The following is a 25,587-nucleotide window of genomic DNA, read 5'->3' as shown; positions in this document are numbered from 1 at the left end:
TATTAATCTTGTAATTTTGATTGAGTTGGTTCCTTTGATGTTGCTATATGGTTTCACCGTTCGAACAACTAATTTGCTTTGGTTATTTTGAAAACAAGTTGACACAAACATGTTTTTTGCTTTCATTTTTTTTTAATAAAAAGTAAAAATTGATTTCACCAAATAGAAAACAAGATACAGAAAAGTGAAAGCGTTACCAAATAGAGCTATTATTGCCGGTGAACGGGATGAAAGTTGAACTCTAGAGAAAATACAAAATAAGCATCTCGGCTGGCAAGCAAGTTCAAAAGTCACCAAGTAGTACTTCCTCTGTCCCTTTTTAAATGTCTCGCTTCGTAATTTCAACTTATTAAGAAAACATCATCATTACACATTTTACATCAACTTTTACCTCCACTTTTCCTATTTACCCTCTATGGAGACATCATCATTACATTTTTACTCATCATTACATTTTTACTCACTAACTTTTCAAAATAGAATCTATTTTTAGGGGAAAATGAAAAATGTACCAACTTTTACCCACTAACTTTACAAAATAGACACTTATTAAGGGACAACCCAAAATGAAATACTGGACTTTAAAAAAGGGACGGAGGGAGTACCAAATAAATGTAGACCGGGTATTGTTTTGAGATGCTGACTTCTTTCAACGGAGTACTCGTGTGTACCATACTATATTCTAAGCATCAAAAATAGTTGGACATTTAAAAAACCGTTTGTTAGGAATGTGCTACTACTACGGTCTCGAAAGATTGTTTGTGCCTGCTAAACGAGAACATAAAAAAATGCATTTTACCAAACAAATTCAAACTTTATTTTTTGGCAAGTCACTAAATTTTATTTTTCTGCTCAGCAAAAGGAAATTTTATTAGTCATTGAAACAATTTATAACGATTAAACAAACCCGAGGCAAAAAGGCATCACAATGAAGCACGGACATCTCAACTAGATTGGCAACCTCGAAACCCCGACAATCACAACACCAATGGCCAAAAAAAGCAAGGTACAAGATATTACCAAGTTCTTTCAATTTGTGGAATAAAAAGTTCAATTTTTTTTTGACAAAAATGATTTCTTTTTAAGTTCTTGTTTTACGAAGCAGATAATCATTTGGAACTGATGTAGTATTCAAAAGATATTAAAACTGAGACCCACATGTGTGGTAGATTTCTTAGTTATCGGATGTCAACATTAGAAAGTGTTAAGGTATTAATTGTTGTGTTGGCTGCTGCTGCTTCTTCCGATGTGTTTTTTTTTTTTTGGCTGGTTGTAGTGATGGTTAAAGTACCAAAGATAAAAAAGGACAAAACATTTTTCTAAAGTGTCCAACTCTTTAATGCTTAGAATATGGAAGGTAACACACAAGTCCTGATCTGTTGAAAAAAGTCATCATCTCAGAATGAATCAAATTTGTTGAAAGATTCTTCCTCGAAAGAATCTATTCTTCACGGGAAGAATCTGTTTAAACTTTGGATCACTATTTGTTAAGTTGGACGACCAAGATGCAACTACGGTTCGAAGACTTCTTTGCAATCTGATTGTGGAGAAGCTGGGTCCTAACTCTAAAAACAAGGTGTTTGTTTAACACGGTGGTTAAAGAACGGATGAGTGGAAAAAATGTAGACAGCATTGCTACTTGACTTTACGTGGGGAGCAAAAAATTTGACCATAATATTGGCTCTAAAAACTGATTGAGATGCTCTTATACACTAAGCTGTTGGTATAATAACGGACAAAAGGAGAAAATAGTTCCCCCAGAAAAGATACCCAAAATATTTTGCATGTTAACAAACCAAATCCAGCAACTGGTGAAGCCAACCGATACGCTGGCTTTTCCTGGTTTGAAATCCTTATCTCCTTTGATCTCCTTTGAACACCTATTCCAAAAAGCTCTAAAATCCTTACCTCCTTTGTCCATATGTTTTTGACAGTCCATAAATGTTCATCAATTCTGGAGATGGGTTTAAATTACTGGGTTCGAACACCCAGCTAGGATGTGAATAAACATGGTAGGGATAAAAGCCGTGATTTGAACCTTGATGTTGTGATAATGGCATGACAGACGAATCGACATAAGGCCTGAAATGAGGGAACCCCATTCTAGATGAAGTAGAGCCCGTTGGTGGAAACTGGAGAGAACTCTGGTGGTGGTGATACGGCATTTGAGATTGGTGAAAATTTTGAGGAGGAAAAGTGCAAGTACGGGTTGTTAAGTCTCGATATTGATTGGGATGGGGAGGGTTTGGACGATTCCTAGAAGGTTTAGACGCGCTTGAAAAGGAATTTTCCAGGTTTGCTCTTGCAACTGCTGGGGCCTTCTGACGATGAGTACTGGATTTTGCGTGCTCCATTGGGGCCTTGTCACATCCTTTAGCGTGCTTCCCTTTCTCCAGTCCAGCGCTCTTTCCTTCTGGATGATAACGTTTCTGACGCTTAACACCTGTTTGACATCAAACCTGAAGTTAATCACAGAAACATAAAGAATTAGAAAGAAAGACGAAATTCTCTCTCACTCTCTCTCCATACCCCACCGTTTTTAGAGCATGCCTTCTTTGTCTTCATCTTTGCTCTCACAAGTCTTGCAGCTGCACCTCTCTTGTGCTTCTCGGCTAGAACTTTATGTCTTTCTGTTTCATTCTTCCAACGCTAAAAAAAGGATAGGTATACGAAACCAAGCAACTAAAAACCATTAGAACAGGAACATACCAGAGAACTTCTGTTGCATTCTAATCAGTATACATTCACCTGCCGGAAAGTCTTCAACTTGTAGAGGTTACGACCTTTCACAAGCAAAGGAAAAAGTGGAGGCAATTTCTTCATCCCTTTGCTCCACAGTACTTCAACCTTTAAATAAAAGTATACGTATATATAAATGGGGGAGTTGAGTTAGTAGAAATCAAATCAGAACAATCATAAGAAAAGAAAGCATCAACAATAGCTATAAACTTAGGGAAATGATTTTGACACTCTTTTTTACCAATGGCACTCCCCTTTTTGTCTTGTAGTGCATGAATTTACAAAATAGTCCATGCATTTTGTGAAAGTTTATTGCATTGAAGGATAATTTAGTAGATTCACCCAACTACAAGACAAAAGAGGAGTGTCATTGATAAAAAGGGGATTGTGAAAATCATTTCCCTAAACTTAACAATCACGACTCTGGACATATAAATAACAGTATTTATGTACACATGATTCCTGGATGTGATTCGTAACAAATGTGCCCTGGCCAGAAGTGCACCATAATTGTGGAACCCTCAAATATAAGCTCAAGAATATTTATTTTAACCTTGCCCAGACTTACCGTGAATGTATGTTGTTGTTTGGCAGCACCGTAGCTTTCCTTAACAACCCTCCCAGCAACAGTTCTCTTCCCAATAGAAGTTCCACTCCTCGTCACTTTGTCAAACCTGTTTAGACTTAGCTCCTCAATTTATAGTGCAAATAAAATTTAAAACTTGGTGTTGAAATTGAGAGATTCATATACAAAAGGAAAGAAGAGCTGGAACCAGTGAGTTACTACTTCTTGTATACTTTCTGCGTGAACAAAACAGTATCTCCTTTGCAGACATCACCTGCAAGGGAACAAAATGTTACATTTTCAAAAAAGAAGAGAAAAGCAATAGTAAATACATATATAGAAAATGACTCTCGAAGCAAACACAAATAGTGCACTCAAAAGACAGGACTAAATGAAACTTTACCAGTACAGTTGATGGTAAAGGATGATCTCGGAAATAGTGCTTCAGCATTTCCATCTTTTATTCTGAAGGAAGTCATGAATTATGCGTCATAAACCTTTTAAGAGATTACAATTTGGAAGATTCTTTGGCATGAAATTTTGCTATTAGTTTTGGAATGCACTTCAAATTCATTGGGGTATATAGGGGGGAAAAATTCAACTTCCATCTTTCATCATGTGAGAGTAGAAAATTTCTTTTGATTCATTCTGTCAAACAGCAGTAAAAGTATTCATTCCGTCAAACAGCACTAAAAGTAAACAAATCCAAGTGTCCAATTTGGGTATGGGAAATATCCTTATTTTTACATTGTCATATCCGGTGGTAAGAGTCCATGTAACATGAAAGCAAAAAGTATGGATAGAAGCTAGAAGGGGACATTTTTGAGCATAGAATCTACAGATTTAGACTACCTTCTAAACTTAGTTCCAATTGATTAGGACTGGAGGCTCTGTTTGATTTGGTATGAGAAACATAAAGGTACAAATAATTTAAGAATTAAAGACCTCCACCTCAACTACTTTTTGAAAACGGCTTACAAAACAGACCTTAGTTGTAGGGAGCTCCTAAAGTAGTGCCGCTCCCACCTTGGGAGCCCGCTTTTGCACTCCCAACTAAGGAGTCGAGATGGGAGCTCGCTCCTTACAAAGATGGGAGCTTTTATATGATATTTGTATAGAAAAACAGGGATCTATCACTTGGCTTTATTAATTGGTCTTTGATGAACTCATATATCTAGCCTAATTCATGATATCTTGAAAAGAAAATCATATATTGTACCACTAGCCCATTTCTTACACTTATGGAGGACTTGACCCATATTTTTACTTCCTAAATTATTGTACTTTTTGAAGTGAATATTCTATGCTACATTATTTTAATAATATAAGTCCACGTTCCTCTCACGCTCCCAACCTTGGGAGCTTCTATATTCCCTCGCTCCCCCCCTTCCGCACCCACACCCGTTTCCGCTTTATGCAACTAAGAAACAGACTGATCAAACAATGGAAAATCTCGCAACCATGAAATTTTTTGATGCATGCACCTAATGCTTCTTCTGGCTATTCTTGTTCTAATTTGCTTTATCCTTTTCTTAGGTTATCATAACTAGGACAATTACTATACAATATACTTCCGGTTTAATGATGGTTTTAATCATATAATAGGACCAAATAATGGTTGAATGGCATAAGTACATGGCCTTTTGTATCCTGCATCATCAGTTTCCTGACATAACACAAACCTCCTTACTCATAAAACACAGACCATGTCTTGAGATAGGGACACAGTGGGAATAAGGAACCATTTTATAGGTAAGCTATGAAGCACCGACACCTCGAGGGGTCGATGTTTCGCAATGTTTGGACACGGGGACATGTGGGGATACGTATGGGACATGCCATGTGGCGTGTCCCATAATTTAATATAAATTTTTTAGGGGGACATGGCGGGACACTGATCGGGGTCAAAGTGTAATTTTTAAAAAAAATTTGGGGTCAAACTGTAAATTTTTTTTAAAATTTCAAGGGTTAAAATGTAATTTTTCAATGGGGTTGTATTGAACTTATGGATGTCTTGTTTTATTTAAATGGTATTGGAACTATGGAATTTTCGTTTTGTCCACATTTTGCCATTTAAATTTGGGAAAATTTGAAATATACACACACACACACACACACACACACACGTGGCGTGTCCCCCGCCATGTCCGTGTCCCCATTTTTTTAGAAATTCCTGTGTCCCTGTGTCCATGCATCATAGGGTTCAAGCAAAGGACGGGTTCCCATTTTAATATTGACAACTACTATTTAGCATAACTTTTATGTTTATGAGAAGGGAAATGATAATGCCAAAACCCATTTTGTTGCTGCCAAAACCCAGAATGAATTTACACTTAAATGACTTATTTGTCCTCCTAAATACTAACCCATTCAATCCTAGCACTCTATTATTTTCTATTGTTGCTTCGTCCTCTGTTTCCCATCCTTAATTCTACTCTCTGATTATTTTATCTTCTTGCAACTCAACTACAAACAACCCCGATTTTATTCTCCTCATTTATATACCCACAAATCGATTCGAACTGCGTTCTCCTTTCTTTACTTTCGAAACAAAATTTTATGACCTTTATACTAGTCGTTCATCTCAAATTTGAAGGAAACCGGCCCACATCTTTGTTAAACCCACTCAACTCAACAATGGAGAATGCAACTTCTTCTCTCACCTAATTTGAGTTCTTCAAATTACATAACATATTCGAGCTTCGAAAATAGGTTCGATTTATAATTAAATCTGACAATTGGAGATTCAACCATTGACGAACCCTTTACTTGGACTGGAGCCAAATTTGAATTGGGATTGCTCATTTACATTCAGATTAGGTTTATTTAGAGCTCAAGCTCGAGAATTGCTTCAAAAGCAGAGGCCACGAGGTTTTTTGAAGTGGTCCAACAACCAACTCGGTTGATTTCATTCGTCGTGACTTGACGAGTCAAGATCGATCTAAGCCTGTATCAACGACTAGCTCAGGATTTCTCACTCTCAAGCTTGATGAGGGCTTTAATGGTGTAGGATGAGTTGAGAATGGGAAACAGAGCAACAAAGGAGGAAGAAGAAACATTGAAAAGAGGGGGACTTGGTGTTGAAGGATATGGGTTAGTGTGAATTTTGGGAAAAAAATGAGAGCCAACCCAAATTAGGTTTCCCTCTCTCACTTTATATATATAGAGACAAAGGTACAAGTACAAATATACCCCTATCTAAAAGATACATAACAAAAAGACCCCTAACAATTTAACACTCTCCCTCAAGTTGGTGCAAAGATATCTATCAAGCCCAACTTGAATACAATGGGATGAAAAATCTTACTACTAAGCCCTTTCGTAAATAGATCAGCTAACTGGTCCTCAGACCTTACAAACGGCATACATATCAAACCCTTGCTCAACTTTTCCTTGATGAAATGTCTATCAATCTTGATATGCTTCGTTCTGTCATGCTGCACAGGATTATGAGCAATATTTATAGCCACTTTGTTGTCACAATAAAGTTTCATAAGGCCATCGTCAAAGAGTTCCAAATCCTTCAACAAGGTTTGGAGCCACAAAAGTTCACACACGCTGTGCGCCATAGCCCTATATTCAGCTTCTGCACTGGATCTAGCTACCACTGACTGCTTCTTACTGCGCCAAGTAACCAAATTCCCACCAAAAAAGGTGCAGTAGCCAGAAGTGGAGAGCTTATCATCCACTGAACCAGCCCAGTCTGCATCTGTAAATGCTTCCAACCTCAAGTGACCATGATTGGAAAACAAGATTCCTTTACCTAGAGCTGATTTGAGACATCTCAAAATACGATAGACTGCATCCAGATGCACTGTACGTGGCTTATGCATAAATTGGTTGACAACTCCAACGGCATATGTAATATCTGGTCTAATGTGAGATAAGTATATCAGGCGGCCCACAAGCCTCTGATATCTTTCCTTATCTATATGCTCCCCAACATCTCCGTTTCTTCCAAGAGATCAAGAATATACTTCCTTTGGAATATAAAGATACATTTATCATACCTTGCCACCTCCATCCCAAGAAAGTATCTCAATGACCCCAAGTCCTTAATCTCGAACTCTTGAGCAAGACGAGCCTTAAGATGGAGTATTTCTTCTGCATAATTACCAGACATAATTATGTCATCCACATAGACAATGAGAATAGCAATCTTGCCATTACCTCCCTTGATGAACATGGTATGATCTGCCTGACTCAGTCGGTAGCCAAATCTCAACATAGCTTTAAGAAATCTGTCAAACCAAGCTCTCGGTGACTGCTTTAATCCATAGAGGGCCTTTCTCAATCTACACACCTTCCCTTCGGTTGCAAAGAGAAACCTGGTGGAATATCCATGTACACGTCTTCTTCTAAATCACCGTGAAGAAATGCATTTTTAACATCGAATTGTTAAAAAGGCCAATTCAAATTAGCAGCACAAGAGAGTAAGGTTCGAATAGAGTTCATCTTTGCTACTGGAGCAACGGTTTCCTCGTAGTCAATTCCGTATGTCTGAGTATAGCCCTTGGCAACAAGTCTCGCCTTGTATCTTTCAACCGTCCCATCTACCTTATGCTTAATAGTGAAAACTCACTTGCATTCCACTGATTTCTTTCCTCCTGGAAGTGATACTAACTCCCAAGTGTCATTCTTTTTCAAAGCTGTCATCTCCTCTACCATATCTCCTTTCCACTTAGGTATCATAAATGATCGTGCCAATTCTGTGGAATAGACATAGAAGAAAGAGAGGAAACAAATGCACGATACGAAGGACATAAATGATCATATGAAACAAACTGTGAGATGAGATGTTGAGTACACTGTCTAACTCCTTTCCTATGAGCAATAGGAGCATCAAGATTATCAGAAACAAGAAGGGATGGTTCATTACCAGATGAGTCAGCCGAAGAATCAGAAACTGGACTTGGAGCCGAAGTAGGTGATAGTGATTGGCAAGGTGGCATCGCACATGCTGGCTGTCTATGAAGCACCGACACCTCTAAAGGTCGAAGTATCGCAGTGTCAGGACACGGGGACACCGCGGGACACCTCGGAGATACGTACGGGACACGCCACGTGACGTGTCCCATATTTTAATATTAAATTTTGAGGGGGACACGGCGGGGACACCGCTGGGGACACGGCAGGGGTCAAACTGTAATTTTTTTTAAAATTTTGGGGGCCAAACTGTAATTTTTGAAAAATTTGGGGGTCAAATTGTAATTTTTTTATAAAAAATTTGAGGCCAAATTATATTTTTTTTAAATTTCTGGGTGCTAAACTATAATTAATTAATTATTTATATATATAAATATATATAAATAAATAAATAAATAAATAAATATACACGTGGCGTGTCCCCCGCCGTGTCCGTGTCCCCATTTTTTTAGAATTCCCGTGTCCCGGTGTCGGTTTCGGTGTCCGTGTCGGTGTCCGTGTCCGTGCATCATAGCTGGCTGTCCTTTTTTCCGTCAAGAAAACTTCTGCAAGTTAGGCAACCTATGCGGGTAAAGCCTATCGTCATCAACATCTCGGCCACCAATGTCATGTTTTGCTCTTGTTTCAGATATAGGTTCCTCCCTTGAGTTTTCCTTCTCCCCCTCATCATAACAAGCCATTGGGAAGTAAGACCATGACTCTTGATTATGAGATATCAACAGCTCTTCCTCTCTGTCACTCTCCCCCTGAAGAGATGGACTAGACGAAAGATAAAAGGACTTAAGTTCCCAAAAGGTGACATCCATAGAAACAAACATTTTTCGGGCGTGAGGGTCATAGCATTTGTAGCCTTTCTGGGTAGGAGAGTAGCCAAGAAAAACACATTTACGGGCTTTAGGATCTAATTTACCACCAGGTTGTTTAGGGGCATAAACAAAACACACACAACCAAAAATCTTGGGCGGAAGAGAGGAGACCCGAAAATTGACAGGAAGAGACTCAAGAGGATTTTTGAACTGAAGAACACTGGATGGGATACGGTTGATAAGATAAGCTGCAGTGAGAACAGCTTCTCCCCAAAAGTGTTTAGGGACATGCATAGTGAGCAAGAGAGAGCGAGCTACCTCAGCAAGATGACGATTTTTACATTCAGCAACTCCATTCTGTTGTGGAGTACCAACACAAGTTGTCTGAAAGAGAATGCCATTGTCATCAAGGTATGCTCGAAAGAGCCCATCTAGATACTCAGTCCCATTATCACTACGGAGAATCTTGATGTGAGTGTAAAATTGAGTACACACCATTTTATGAAAGGATTTAAAGCACGAAAACACTTCATTTTTAGATCGAAGTAAGTACACCCAAGTGACACGAGAATAACGGTCGATAAAAGTGACAAACCATCGATAACCAGAAAGTGAGGTGACAGGAGAAGGAGCCCAAACATCAGAGTAGATAACCATAAACAGAGAAGCACTTCTTTGGTTAACAGGAGCGTAAAAGGAACGTTTATGTTTCGCAAGCTCACAAGCTTCACAAAAAAATTGACTCCTAGGACAGTGCTTAGTTAAATTAGCAAAAAGTTTTTCTAAAATCCCAAAAGAAGGATGACCCAATCTCCGATGCCATTGATGTAACAAAGGAAGAGCAAAACCAGCATTTGTTTTAAGAGCTTGACCACATGACAAAGGTGGAAAAGATGAACGAGGTGCAGACTCCAAAAAATATAGACCCCCATGGGCTTTACCACTGCCAATCACTCTCCCCGTATCCAGTTCCTGAAAGACACAATGTGTAGGAAAAAATGTCACTAAGCAATTTAAGGAATGAGTAAGACTACTAACAGAGGGAAGGTTAGTAGAAAAATTTGGAACATGAAAAACTGAAGAAAGTGAGATGGTTGGAGAATGGTGAATGGAACCTTTGCCTGAAATAGCAGATAGGGATCCATCTACGCTTCGAACTTTATCCTTACCGGAACATGTAGAGTAGGAGGCAAAAACAGATGAACAACCTGTATATAATCTGTAGCACCAGAATCTATTATCCAAGGAAGAGAAGAGGAGGCAGTAGATGCACTAGATTGGATACCTGTGTGAGCAAAGAAGGTAGTGGTGGAAGCTGTGGTAGACGGAATGTTAAGCTTAGCTATTAGGCGTCTGAGAGTTTGTAACTCCCCCTGAGAAAGAGCATTCTTGAGATCATTCTTCTTGAGATCGTTCGCTATACCAACAAAAAGAACAGTACTTTGTCCATGAGACCGGAGCCCGATTTCACTCACCCAATAGATGAACTAGAGATCCCTAATACAACTGCAATAAGAGCCCAGAAACAGAGAACAAGGCTTTCCCTAAACCAGTGCGCCAAGCTATTGTAAATGAAGACCAAAGTGGGACAGAACAGCCCCAGAAATCAGCACATAAGCAGCCTCAACAGGGCAGAATAGTAGCAAATAATATCCAAACAGCCCCCAAAAAACAGGGACTACAAAATTGTCGTAACAGTAAACTGCGGACCACTAATAACAGAGGCACAACCCTTCAAACTATACTAAGTGATAGATGAAGTCCAAATAATCCTCTAAAGTTCAAAAAATGGGCAATTCAAGTTCAATCAAACCCAGTGAAATTCCATCAACAAATTAAACTCACTAACTCAGTACCAGTCAACTCAGAAACTGCAATTCCCAATAAACCCAACACTAGACAGCCTTGAAAAATAGCAACGGCGGCAAACAGTGACCTATTCGACCCCGTATGAACTCGAAAACAACATACCCACAAACCCCAGCCTCTGATAAACCAAAAACACCACCTCTGATAGCACAAAACCCTTAAAATGTACCTGTAAATAGTCAAACAGTACCTGTACAGTAGACGTACAGTAAACAGTGGCTGTAAAGTGAACGTACGAAGGTCAGACAGTCGTAGGTGGTCCGGCGGACCTCCGGCGAGCCTTGGCGTCGTCGGAAAAAGGCTGGGTGTCGTCGAAAAAAGCTGGAGGTCGTCGGAGATGGGCTGGAGTCGTTTCGGAACAGTAGGCGAAGCTGTTGGAGGCCTTGGTTGTACTGGGTCTTCAACGAAGAACCTCGCAGAAGCTGTCAGAGGTGTCGTCGGCGATCGTACAGCGACTGGCGAGAGCCTGGCGAAGGTAGCCTAGTGAATTTCGAGCTTGAAAAACCACGGATCTGACTCGAAATCACTGTGGCAGGCTCGAAATCAGAAAACAGCCACTACGACGGTCGCCGGAAGGTGGGTAATGGTCGGCTAGGGCCAGAGATGTCTGGTGGTGGTTGGAAAAGGTCTGGGCTACTGGAAACGAGCAGTACCCAGTGCCGAAATGGCTGGAAAAAGGAGTGGGTCAGCAACAACGATGTCAGAAAAGGCTCAAGGAGAACTCGTCGGCATCTGAAAGAGCTGACGGAGGACTCGCCGGCATCGGAAGAGGCTGACGGAGGATGATAAGGTAGGCGCCAGGTACATCGTTGGAGCTCCTAATACCATGTGAATTTTGGGGAAAAAATGAGAGCCAATCCAAATTAGGTTTCCCTCTCTCACACTTTGTATATATAGGGACAAAGGTACAAGTACAAATATACCCCTATCTAAAAGATACATAACAAAAAAACCCCTAACAATTTAACAGTTAGGACTTACAAGTTATAAGGACAAATAGGTCAATTACGGATATATTTAGTGTGAGTTTTGGAAGCAACAAAATGAGTTTTGGCACAAACAAAATGGGTTTTGACATTATCATCTCCTTATGAGAAAGATGTTGAACAAGTATCCAAAGATCCCAATATTGCTTGTCCTTGGTGCCTAAAAGCTATTTGAGTACATGGCAGAGCATGCTGTTGAGAGTTGGCCATTTTCCATTCTAGCTGGAGTAATCCCACCTTTTATTTTTGATGTTTTTTTAATTCCTTTAATCTCACTAGCAAACTTTCTTTATGGAACCTGAACAAAAGGTCTCAGCCACCAGAAAAATGACGTATCTATACAACTGACTCCAAGGCACTAGTTCTAGCAGACAAGGGTTGAAAGCGATTTTATGTGGCTTGTAGCAACTGACCTCCAGTGCTCCATGATTCTCTGTATACATTCTACCTTGGTCCCTGTTATTCTCAGTCCATGCTTCCGTAAGTAAGCTCTGCAATCTTTAAGATTTAATTCTTGCAAACCACTCCTTTCTGCATAACAAAAGAAACCTTTGAAAAGAGATCGTTTTTGAACCTTGGTGGCTGTGCATCAACAATATTCGACTCGCTCATTCATGTAAAAAAGCAAGATATTTCATAATGGTACAATGAAGTGTTAATATTGCAAACTAGGTAGAATGAAAAGGTTTTACATACCATGTGTCCTATGACCCAATCTGCATTTAGCTTTAAAACAGGGAGATAAAAAAGAGGGGGGGCAGAGGAACAAGGGAAAAAGAGAGAGAAGCTCCCATACTTAATTTTCAATAGCGATTTCATTCTCAGATGTGGAGACACTCTAAATTCAAAACGGGAACCTTTTAAGATTTAATCCATAAGCTTTCTCGTGCTACTACATACTTTTTGTGGGTGAAGGAAGTGCCAGAAATTTCAAAGGCAAAGCTCTGGGCTTGTATAATGTCATTGCAAAGATTAAGAATGCCAGTAGAGCCAGAATCAATTCAAGCTGGAGTGATCAAGCATTCAAGCGTAAACCTGTTAACAAGCAACTTCCTCTGAGTGTGAATGCTTCTGCTACGGTATTGATTGCTGAGAGGTTGATTTGGAAATTCCAGGTTGCTTATCTTGTTTGAGCTATTGGTTGTTAGATGTCTCCTTCCTTTTTTCTCGGTTTTTAACTCTGGCTTTAGCCAGTTGATGTTCTCGGGTTCTCTACACTCTCTCCTATTTACTTTCCTTCTTTTACTCAATCTTTCAACAACTTCCAAACAGAGTGTAAGGCTCAGTTAGAGGGGCAATGGAAAGGTGATTCTGGATGATTCCACCATTCCGAATGCATTGGATTTGCAAAATGATTCTCCGCTACCTACTTAAGGCAGGAGTCATTCTTCCAAATAAAGCAAAACCTTTTCTCCATTGATCAGATTCTCCGTTATCTATTCTCTAACAAATAATAGAGTTCGGTGGATCAGCTTTTAATTCCTTCTCTTTGATTCCTGCCATCCAAACATTTTTTAAACTAAACCAAAAAACGAGCCTTAAGTCCCAATCAATTGCGATCTCCTACATGAATTCATTTTCGCCATTAAGGTCTCAAACAATGCGAGCTTCAGCTTAAGCTACATGCACATATTCACGAGCAATCCGGTTAATTCCCAGAAAGAAATATAGTCAACACCCATGTGGGTGGCTGCACATCTTCCACCTCTTATCCCACATGTCCCTTTTTGGAACAAGTTGTAAGGACTTGTTTTTCTTGTCTTACACTTGTATATACTCTTGTACTACATGCCATGCAGGGAGAAAAGTGCCTATAAAGCACCCCTTTGTACGTACAAGGAAAAGACGAGATAAAAAGGACAGTTAGAGAGAGGGATTTGCTATAGTGTGGCCGTGTGGGTGTATCAATGAGTCTTCTCTCTTGGTCTTTTCTCAAAGGCTACCATCTTGTGCTTGGAATTTAGAGTGTGGAGTATCAAGCTCTAGTAGTCTATCTATTTTATGGGTTGGTTTCGCAAGTGCGTGAGGCTCGTAATCAAGCAACCAGTCTTTCTCAGTTTGTATATTTTCCGCTAAAGAGGTATGTTTAAATCCCTCTTATTTTCTAACAGTGGTCAGAGCACCAATGTTCTAAAGATCGCTAGGCGCTAGTCGGACGGAAAAGGGCTGCCTAGTGCCTAGGTAGGGACTAAGTGCCGACTAGTAGGCTGACTAATCTAGGCATTGTACCACCACCTAGTGCCTAAGCGGGGACTAGTCGGCCTAGGCAGCCGACTTTTAGAACACTGTAGAGCACATATATTGCTTGTATTCGCCTCTATGAAGTTTTATGTTCCCGTCAAAAAGTTTTAATGGTAACTTTGGGAGCCATATTTTTTCCCATGTTAATTAGTCTCGAAAAAAACAATTTTATCTTTGGAAACATGTTACATGACTAGAGAAGAGCCACCCGCATCTCTTTAGAAATCAACAAAGCCCCCTTCGATATCATTCTACATGGCGCTCAACATGGTAAAGCACGCAGAGCGATCCATTTTGAACCATGTGTTGTAGGCTTCCATGTTGAGATTATACTGAACACATTTCCTTCAAATGGCTCATCAGGCTAAACCATTGAATTTGTCAGTGTTTCCATGACTTCTTGTTAAATGAGCAGATATTGAATTTTTCACAGCCATGTGTTGCAATTGACCCCATCAAGTTTATCTGGTCTGTTGAGGTCTGCAATCACTCCCTCCGTCCCACTTTAAATGTCCCCTACGTAAATTTGTACAGTTTCAAACCCCAAAAAACATATTTCTACATATTATTTTTTAAAATTTCTTACACCAAATTAAAGTGCTCATTGAGGACTTCAATTTGGTGTAAGAAAATAAAAAAAATGTAGAAATATTTAAAAATATTGTTTTTTGAGTTTGAAAATGCACAGAACCCCGTACGGGACATTTAAAGTAGGACGGAGGGAGTACGTTTTTAGCAGCCATTTCTCTACAATCATTGCACATGATTGCAGTGTTCTAAAAATCGGGATTAATCGGCGATTACTAGGTGAGTAGTCACTAGTTGGTACTTGGCCAAGGAGATTAAGGGGTAGTTGGTGAGATTAGGCGGTTCAAGGGGCACCCCAATCTCAATCTCATAGTTACCGATCAAATTTTTATGATCCAAACTGTTCAATGTGTGTAGAATGTGATTTTAAGGGTGCCCGCGAGACATTAGCAAAAAATATGACCGGAAGTGCTTGTTTTGTATAGTTTTAATAGAACCGTTCATCAAATCTAAGATAAAAACTGCTCAGATCAAGCCCTTCCCGGTCTTTTTTTTTTGCTGATTTCTCGTTGATACCCTTAAAATCACGTTCTGATCACATTGAGCGGCTTGGATCATCAAAATTTGATCGGAAACTATGAGGTGTTTTTTTAGGTGTCTAATTAGTTGTTCCCTGAATCGCCCCCGTATATATATATATATATATATATATATATATATATATAAAATCGCCCGGATTTTCTTATGGTCTGGACTTTTCATTTCCTGATCGATTTGCGATGATCCGAATCGCTCAATGTGTTCAGAACGTGATTTTAAGGGTATCTGCGAGAAATCAGCAAAAAAAATGATTGGGAAGGGCTTGATCCGAGCAGTTTTTTACTGAACCGTTCAATAAAAAACTGTTTGGATCAAGCCCTTCCCGATCATTTTTTTTGCTGATTTCTCACGGATATCCTTAAAACCACATTCTGATCACATTGAGCAGCTCGGATTATCGAAAATCGATCGGGAAATGGGAGGTCCGGACAGTAAGGCGTCCAAACCTGAAAAGAACTCTCTCTCTCTCTCTCTCTCTCTCTCTATATATATATATATATATATATATATATATATAGCAATTAGCTTCAGGTAAGGGCACCCTTACCGTATTAAGTTGCGGACCTCCCCTTTTCTCCCCTTTCCCGATTGAATTTCGATGATCCGAGCCGCTAAATGTGTTCAGAACGCAATTTTAGGGGTACTTGCGAAATCAGCAAAAAAGAAAGACCGAGAAGGGCTTCATCCGAGCAGTTTTTATTTGAACTGTTTGATAAAAAAGAAACAAAAACTGCTCAGATAAAGCCCTTCCCGGACATTTTTTTTTCAATTTCTCGCAAGTACCCTTAAAATAACGTTCTAAAGACATTGAGCGGCTCAGATCATCGAAATTCGATCGGGAAAAGAGAGGTCCTCACCTTAACAAGTTAAGGCCGCCCTTATAGGAGGTTTTGTGTGTGTGTATATGTTTATATATATATCCATTGAGATTTTAAAGATAGTACCATAGGGACCCCTGAGTTGTAAGGATAATTCAATATGACCCTATAATTTGATGAAGGATATCATATGCTAATTAGATTTTTTGAGAAAAATAAGAATATCATATGCTAATTTGATTTTACTACGTAAGAAAGGATATCATATGCGCATGATTGAAGAGAAATGGCTACTAAAAACGTAATTGCAGATCTCAACAGAGGAGAGAAACTTGATGGGGTCAATTACGACACATGGCAAAGAAATATTCAATATCTGCTCAATGAACAGGAAGTCATGGAAACATTGACAAATTCAATGGTTTAGCCTGATGAGCCATTTGAGGGAAATGATGCCCAATAGAATATTGACATGGAAGCCTACAACACATGGTTCAAAAACGACTGCGCGCTTTACCATGTTGAGCATCATGTAGGATGATATCCAAGGGGCTTTGTTGATTGCCAGATTGCTAAAGAAATGTGGGAGCGGCTTAAAATTGCCTATGGGACGACATCAACAACTAGGTTGCGGGCTCTTACTTTGAAGTTTGACGCCTATGTGATGGACCCTAAGCACACGATGACTAAGCATCTGATAGCGATGTCAACTATAATTTGTAAGTTGAAAGGTGTCTATTATGCTCTTACTGATAAGCAGCAGGTGACAGGGAGGTTACCGTTGTCATACCTTCATTGCCTCTATCTAGGGGGCAAATCAAAGCTTATGATGACACAGCGAAAATATAAATTTTTTTGTTGATATTTCTCAACACCTCGAGCTAGAAGCAAAGCACTTGGGCATGCTTCCAAAGCTTACTATGCTTCATATCACCGATGTTGGGCAGTGCTAGCCTTTCAAGGCTAAGCGCAAAGGACAAGGAAAGCGTGCAGGGAAAGCTGGTAACTGTTGGAGTTTGTCCCACATCGGTTAATTATCTCCTCCAAAAACTAGTATATGAGCCTAGGCGGCCTCTCCACTCCTTGCCAACATCATTGTTTGTTGTGATCCAAGTGTTATGGATCATTTGTTTACCTCTCCACGTGCGAGTCGAGGGTCGCACGTGCGGGGGAGTGTTGGAGTTTGTCACACATCGGTTAATAATCTCCTCCCAAAACTAGTATATGAGCCTGGGCAACCTCTCCATTCCTTGCCAATTGGTTTGGATTTGGATGCTATAACAGTAACCTTGGGCCCAAAAGGGCAATGTTGCGAAGCACCCCAAAGGCAAGCATTCTGGAAAAAAGGACAGGTCGAAATTGAAATGCTTTACTGTGGAAAGCTGGGTCACTTTGCTCGTGAATGCACTGAGCCAAAGGAGGTAGACCTTAAACTCAACTCTCTCCCTACTTGGGTTTGTGCACATGCACTTGTTGCTCACTCTCCCCCTGGATGGATTGTAAGAGCAATCAGGCATGTATGATTATTTTCCATAACTTGACCAATTTCTAGATTGGTTTGAGCTTTTTCGGTCGAATAGGAGTGCAAGTGTATAGGCCCCTTTTGTCTCGTGGTCTTCAATTGTATATGGGCGGCATTCCCTTAATGACTTCTTGGTAATATAATCTACTTATCAAAACAAAAAAGAGCAATCAGGCATGTAGCAAGAGAACGATAAGGGTTCATAGATTAGAGAAGCATACCGGCAAATACTCAGTATATCATATTCCGAAGTACCCAAAAAAAAATTATTCAGCTTATCACATTGGGTAACTGCACAAGGGAAGTTGTTCTTGGAGTTGGAGTGTACCAACTCAAGATGCATCAAGGGCACGGCGCACCTTACTCCTCCATGATGTACTTTTTGCACTTGGTGTTCAATGTATTATCAGTTTCCTGTTTGTTAATGCTTGGTTTCAGTTTTTTGTTTTGAAAATTCCATGTTCGAGATGTACCTAAATAAAGTTTTGTACGGATGTGGGTATCAACCAAATGGGTTTTTCATGTTGGACTTAGATTATTCTTCATCTTCTTACATGGCTTATAATGATGATGATGCCGATTCTATGACATGGCATGCTGACTAGGACACATAGGTAAAGATAGAATGGCTAGATTACCTAGAAAGGCCTATTGAGGTCTCTCGCTAGTATAAGCCTACTTGTGTGTGAGCCATGCTTAGCTGGAAAAGTCTGTAGGAAGCCTTTTGGAAAGGCACCCAGAGCATCTTATCTTTTAGAGCTAGTTCACTCTTAACATTTGTGGACCTATGAATGTGAAGGCACGCTAAGGCGCCTCTTGCTTGCTCCGATTTATTGATGACTATTCACGTTTCAGTTACGTTTATCTAATCTCCCATCATTTTGAAGCATTGGATTGCTTCAAACACTTTTCATCAAAGGTTTGAGAATCAGAAAGAAAAAAACTTTAAAAACCCTTCGTAATTGTGGTAGCGAATATTTGTCTCATCGATTTCAAGGATTATGCGAGGCTAAGGGGATACGCAGGCAATTAACAATTCCTGGAATGCTGCAACAAAATGGCATTGTGGAAAGAAGGAATCGGACCTCATTGGATATGGTTAGGTTGATGATGGAGCAAGCTAACCACAAAATATTCTTTTGGGGGATGCCCTTTTAACTGCTGCCTACATCCTTAATGGTGTGCCTCCCAAGTCTGTTCCCACAACTCCATATGAGCTATGGATCGGAGCAAAGACAGATTCGGAGCATTTGCGATCTTGGGGTTGTGCGGGTTTTGTTCACACATCTTCCCATAGATATGGGAAACTTTGCCCTAGAGCAAACAAACAAGTTTTCATAAGATATTTTGACTGCTCTAATGGATATCTAATGTATGGTGAACACCCTATCAGAGGAATGACTAAAATTGAGTCACAAGATGTCATTTTTCTTGAGCAAAATTTTCCTAGCATAGGTGAAGAAAAGAAAGATCTTGAACTTTATGAGTTACAAGAACTTGACTACTTGAGGGAGTTCCATTATCTTTGAGCGAGGGTGGGAAAGTAATTCATCCTGACATCGCCAAAGATAGTGGGAGTGACTTGTCTCCTAGTGGGAGTGCAGCACCAGAATCAGACTCTCAAGGATCTCAATTACGTAGAAGTGAACGTGGAATAATTCCTCGGCGACATTTTGAGATTGAGGGGAACACTTTCATGTGTGTTCCAGTAGACCTTGATGAGATCAATGAGTCTACTTACAAGGAATTAGCTGCTATGAAAGATGAGATGAATTCCATGGACAGTAACCAAGTTTGGGAGTTGGTTGATCTTTCGGCTGGGTGTAAGACCATTGGAAATAAGTGGATCTTAAAAATTAAGCGCAAGGCTGATGGATCAATGGACAAGTATAAGGCCCATCTCGTGGCTAAAGGTGGTATGGACTATCAAGAGACATTCTCCCTGGTGGTGAGGTTTGTCTCTATTCGCCTCATTCTAGCTATTGTTGCACATTTAGATTCAAAGTTATTCCAAATGGATGTGAAACCTGCATTTCTCAATGGAGATCTAGACGAAGAAATCTATATGGATCAGCCAATTGGCTTTGTGGTTGAGGGACAATAGCACAAAAAATGCCGTCTCAAATGTTCCATCTATGGATTAAGACCACTGTGTGAATGTAAAACGATCAGAAGAGGGTTTGTAATCTTGTCATTATATGTTGATGTCATATTAATAGCCAGAAATGATATGGAGTTGTTTGTCACCACCAAAGGGCGGTTGTCTTCTAATTTTGAGATGAAGGACATGGGTGAGGCAAATTACGTGCTCGGAGTTAAGATCCTAAGGGATTGTTCTGAAAGACTTCACAATTTGTCCAAAGAGACTTATATTAAGAAGGTCTTAGAACAATTTCATACACAAGTCAAAACCCGTTGACACTCCTATAGAGAAGGGATTTACGTTGAGCTTGGACAATTGTCCAAAAAGTGATGAAGAAAAGAAAAAATGGCAAATGTACCTTATGCGAGTGCAATTGGACATCTGATGTATGCTATGTTGTGTACTCGACCGAACATATGCTTCGCAGTTGGTATGGCCAATCATTACCAGAGTAACCCAGGATATGTTCATTGGTTAGAAGTTAAGAACTTAAGAGAATTCTCCGACATCTTTTCGGGACACCGGATCTTGTTCTCTGCTACCACTACCAGAGAGGTAGCTTGAGATTTGAAAGGTTACAGTGATGCTAATTGGGCCAGTGACAGAGATGAGCATAAATCCACGACTGCATACACATTCTTGCTTGGTAGAGCAGCTGTTTCTTGGTTTAGTAAGAAACAGTCTTGCATTGCTCTGTCCACAATGGAATCTGAATATGTTGCTTGTTCTGCGGCAGTGCAAGAAGCTGTTCGGTTGAAGAGATTTCTTCAGGGCAGAAAAAGTCACAACTTCGGCAGATGAAGTTGTCATGGTTCACTGTGATAGCACAGCAGCTCTAGCTTATACAAAGGAGATCCCAAGTATCATGGTAGAACCAAACACATAGATGTTCGATGTCACTACATCGCGACATGGTAGGGCGAGGAGAGGTGACTCTACATCATCTCTCCATCAGTAGGATGGTGGCAGGCCCACTTACAAAAGCCACTAGTACAGATGTCTTTCAGACTCATGTAAGGAGTCTGGGACTTTGTAGGCTTTGATACGTATTGTAGACACCTTATTGACTATGTACTTTGTGAGATGTATGTTTATGAGCACCTTATGAGTTCTTTACATAGATGTGATTTCTATGGCATGATGCATACTATAAAGTTGTACACAGAAACATATGTCACCAGGCTAAGATCGACCCACTCACACGGGTGATCGCCTTGGCACTTAGATAGCGAGCAAGATGAGACATTATTTATCTTGGTGCTTAAAGAGCAAGCAAGATAAGAATATTGCTGCCTGTGGAGCAGACAAAACTCATTTACTTATTTTGATGTCACCTTATATCATCCAAGATTAGACTTTTTAATTTTTTTTTTTAAAAGTTGATAATTAAGTCATTCCACGAATTCATGAAGCTTGAAAAAGCCGAATGTGAAATCTTAAACAAGCGCTTGATAGGCGACTGTGTAAAGAAATTCAAGTTGAGTGCCAACGGGGCAACTAGACTAAGATTCGTATGGCATTCAAGAGTGACAGCACAATCTAGCGGGAGTTATGCTGTAGCATACATATTGTATGTGCTATTGCCGACTATATGAGGGAGTGGCTAGTTGATCCCTGCTCTAGGACTGTGTCAGCCCTCAGAGACCATTGCACGGTCTAAACAATGCCCTCGAACCTAACTCTACGTCAAGAAGTGAGAACTCGATGTTGCTACTTTAGCATGATTTCCAAGGGCCATGATCGATACAGTCCAGCGGAGCATGTCTAGGAAAACAGTCTAGTTTAAGCGGACCGAGATGAGAGTGTAGTGGTCCGAATATTCTGGTTCGGCCACAGTCACTACGTTCGATGGAAGGCCACGATGCTACCCTCCACGGTCCATCTCGGCTCGGCCTAGAGCTAGGCAACTAGGCTTGGCCATGTCTCCCTCGACAACTCCCTCGAGGCTTGGCTCGGCCAGAGCTACGCAACTAGGCTCGGCAATGTCTCCCACAATACTCCCTTGAAGCTCGGCTTGACCCGGAGCTACGCAACTAGGCTCGGCAATGTCTCCCACAATGCTCCCTCGAAGCTCGGCTCGGCCCGGAGCTAGACAATTAGGCTCGGCCATGTCTCCCACAAAGCTCCCTCGAAGCTCGGCTCGGCCTAGAGCTAGGCAACTAGGCTCGGCCATATCTCCCACGATGCTCTCTCGAAGCTCGGCTCGGCTCGGCCCGGAGCTAGGCAACTGGGCTCGGCCATGTCTCCAATGACAGCTCACACTAACCGCCTTATCCGCTACGTCACGGGTGATGTCAGCCGAAGCGTGTCAAACGCATAGACAAACTTGGAGAGCAAGCCAAGAACCCTCTATAAATACCAAGGGATAGCCGCCCTAAAAGGTACATCGTCTCCTACCCTCGAAACCCTGGTCCTTTGCTTTCCTCTCTCTGCACTATTCTCATCCTCATGCCGGAGGGCCATTCCGGGGCTCCTCCGGTGTGATCTTTAGTCGTGCTTCGTGGTGTAGGTTAGGTTCAAGGGAACGAGGCTAGATTCAGACGAACAACAATTCCAGAGGAACCGAGCCACGTTCATCGGAGCCCCACAAAGAGGTTAGGGAAGATTGTTTGGTAACACACCTCAGCTATGTAGCTCATAGTCCGGCTGATTATGTTTGAATATTTGTTATTCAAAGTAATCCTGAGAACATAGACGCTGATTGGAGATTCAAGCATTGTTTTGAGTGAGGACTCACGAGGGATTAAAGATGATTGATTTGGTGTGTTCAAGCAGTCTGGGGTTTAGGCGAGATATCATGAGTGACGTGCTATGTTAGTATGATGGTGACTTAATATAGCACTCATATTCTAAACTTTCTCGTCCGATCACAAGCTCTATTTTATGTACGATTAGATAATGAGACGCAAGATTGAGAAGAGATTAGTTTCCAGCCTTACCAACATGTGTGAGTGAGAGATATAAGTCAACACCCATGTGGGTGGCTGCCCATCTTCCACTCTTATCCCACATGTCCCTTTTTTTCCTTGTCTTACACTTGTATGTACATTTGTACTACATGCCATGCATGAGTGTAGGGAGAAAAGTGCCTATAAAGCACCCCTTTTTACGTTCAAGGAAAAGACGAGAGAAAAAGGACAATTAAAGAGAAGGATTTGCTACAGTGTGGGTGTGTGAGAGACTCTTCTCTTGTGGTCTTTTCTCAAAGGCTACCATCTTGTGCCTTGGAATTTAGAGTGTGGAATATCAAAGGGGCTCTAGTAGTCTCTCTTCTTGACGAGTTGGTTTCACAAGTGCGTGTGAGGCTCGTAATCAAGCAACCAGTCTTTCTAGGTTTGTATGTTTTCCGCCAAAGAGGTGTGTTTAAATCCCTCTTATTTTCTAACCTTAAAAAAAAACCACTCTATATCTTCAGTTTTATATACCAAATGATTCACGGACTTTCACATCAAAATAATTCAGTAAACTAAAATGCTTAAGCAAAAATTGAAATTTAGACCATCAACCATTTGAAGAAAAACCTAACCTCGGAGGAGGCGGATGACGCTATTGCAGCGAGATTCCTCGTCGGATTCATCATTCTCGTCCTTGTCGTCGTCGGATTCATCATCCTCGTCATCACTTCCACTTTCTTCGTCGTCACTGCCTCGATAAATACAAAACTAATTTATTCATGTTTGTATTCTTTCTCCCTCTGACATTTTTTTTCAGGTAAGCACAATTAAATAATAAAAATAAATATATATACGACAAGTACCAGGGAGTAGAAGAAGCCCTGATCTCGACACATTCGTCATCGTCGCTGCCATCATATTCTTCTGATTCTGATTCTGATTGTGATTCGCTTCGGTCTTCTTCCTCTTCTTCATCATCTCCAGAAGAAGATGAAGAGATTTGAATATAAGTTCGTTTGTTACCTCTCCTCTCGGTCATGTCCACAGAGAGAGAGAGAGAGAGAGAGAGAGAGAGACGTACAGAAGTATTCCGTCAATCGACGAAATAGAGGTTCGTCAATATTTCTTCACCATTCCACCGTCGGAAATTCGGCCATCCTTCCCCGTAACCGTTGAAATTCAAAGTCCTCTCATTTCCGTTCCTTATCCATTTTTTTATTATCCATGCCCAAAATTTGAGTAAAAAGTTTTAAAAGACATTTGCAATCTTTTATTTTCTCCGGGGCGCTTGTTCGGTTCCAAATCCATTTATTATTTATATTTTCAATCATTACTTTTATTTATCTTTCCACTCATTATCCCTATATCCAATCATTAATCTCATTTATCTCTTTATTTCTCTCCACTCATTACTCATATTCCAAATTATTACCCTATTTTCTCTCCTCATTCATTACCCAAAATCCAAATCCAAAAATTTTTCAAACCCATAACCGAACAAGAGAGACTAAAAATTTTCAACTGATTACAACATGACTCAATGCAAAATGACCTACTTGCCCTTGTACTTATACATGAAATGACTTACATGCCCTTATAACCAAAACCTCTAAATTATCTTCCTCCCTTTCCCCTGAAATTCATCGCGTTTGAAAAAACAGAACTAGTCATCTGGTTCTTCTTGTTCTTCTTCTTCTCTTCTCCTCTCTCTCAAGCTTGTTTTGAGGAATCAAAATCCATCCTTTTTTCTTCTTTCATCTTCATCCTTTCTCTTCTCCTCTCTTTCAAGCTTGTTTATCATTTTAATCTCAATGGAGGAGCCAAATATTGTATCAATAGAAGGTTCCAGTCCTTCAATTGAAAAAAAAAGATGACCCACTTCTAGATTATGATTTCAAAATTGAAATCAAATCAAATTCTATCGACAACGATATGATGGCTGAGGCGAAGAAAGATGTTGTGAGGGACATTGTACCTTGGAAGCCGCGTGAGGAGGTAAATTTTCTCCGTTCACAATGGCCAACCTCCTAATTTACAAATTTTTAAACCAGTTTTTTGGTGTTTCAAGTCCGAATAAGTTAAGTCATTTTGGTAGTTAACTACAGTAAACAATTACACTGTTCGAGAGTTAGTTACCGAAATTAAGATATAATTTCAGCATTCAATTACCGAAATATATGTATCTTATTTTTGTTTTACTCTAGTTCGGCAGTTAATTACGGATATGTAGACGCATTTCCGATATGTGGTTACTGAAATATAATCTTATTTTCAACAGCTATTTACCAAAATGTATGTAGAATTTTCGTATATGTACACACATGTTTTATTTTTACTAGAATTCGGCAGTTAGTTACCGAATTGTGCACATATTTTCGACATCGAAATTGAAACTTGTTTTTGACAGTTAGTTACCGAAGTGTTAGTATTCACTTTTCATTTAGTAATAATCGGCAGTTAGATACCAAATTGTAAGTATATTTTCGACTTTCACTTACCGAAATATAGATTAAATTTCGATAGTTATTTATCAAAATTTGTAGGTATTGTCGACTGTTAATTACCGAAACAGATTCAGAGAGCTAGAAAACTTCTTTTAAATGGACTTTTCAATTTTTTATACTTTCAGGGTGATACTTCAACGCACGGCAACCACATAGGTCCAGTGGCCCTATATGATTTCATAGGGGAGTTTACGATGGGGAATGTGAGGGTTTTCAAACAGGTGGATGATTATTGATTCTTTTGATTTTGTTTTTTTTACTGGTATTGAATGTTTTTGTTCAATCATGTTTGTAGGTTTTTCCATCCGAAGATGAGTTGAGACATTGGATAATATCTACTGGTAAAAAAAATGGGTTTGTGATTATCATTAAGGCGTCGGAAAGAATGGCAAAAAACTGAAGGCCAAGGATGCGGTTTGCGTGTGAACGGGGTGGAAAGTATAGAC

General features: G+C 40.0%; 1 protein-coding gene across 4 annotated transcripts; it reads right to left on the bottom strand.

Annotated features, from left to right (window-relative positions):
* Positions 1-1,644: 1,644 nt before the first annotated feature.
* On the bottom strand, positions 1,645-23,824 carry LOC131304282 (zinc finger CCCH domain-containing protein 62-like). 4 transcript variants are annotated; one of them, XM_058331475.1, is made up of 9 exons: positions 23,501-23,824; positions 23,270-23,385; positions 12,305-12,422; positions 3,708-3,769; positions 3,527-3,578; positions 3,308-3,413; positions 2,749-2,847; positions 2,535-2,649; positions 1,645-2,443 (listed from the first exon to the last, which is right to left on the bottom strand). In XM_058331475.1, the coding sequence occupies exons 1-9, from the start codon at positions 23,674-23,676 to the stop codon at positions 1,905-1,907; spliced, it is 1,383 nt and encodes a 460-aa protein (XP_058187458.1). In that variant the 5' UTR covers positions 23,677-23,824; the 3' UTR covers positions 1,645-1,904. The 4 variants fall into 4 exon arrangements, with proteins under 4 accessions (XP_058187458.1, XP_058187459.1, XP_058187456.1 ...); XM_058331476.1 differs by having other exon boundaries at positions 2,530-2,649; positions 3,308-3,422; positions 23,501-23,807; XM_058331473.1 differs by having other exon boundaries at positions 3,308-3,422; positions 23,501-23,807.
* Between the last annotated feature and the right edge of the window lie 1,763 nt (positions 23,825-25,587).

This window comes from Rhododendron vialii, chromosome 10a (assembly GCF_030253575.1).
Source record: "Rhododendron vialii isolate Sample 1 chromosome 10a, ASM3025357v1".
NCBI classification, from domain to species: Eukaryota; Viridiplantae; Streptophyta; class Magnoliopsida; order Ericales; family Ericaceae; genus Rhododendron; species Rhododendron vialii.
The sequence above is the reverse complement of the archived record's forward strand: the minus strand, read 5'-3'. Positions and strand labels throughout refer to the sequence as shown.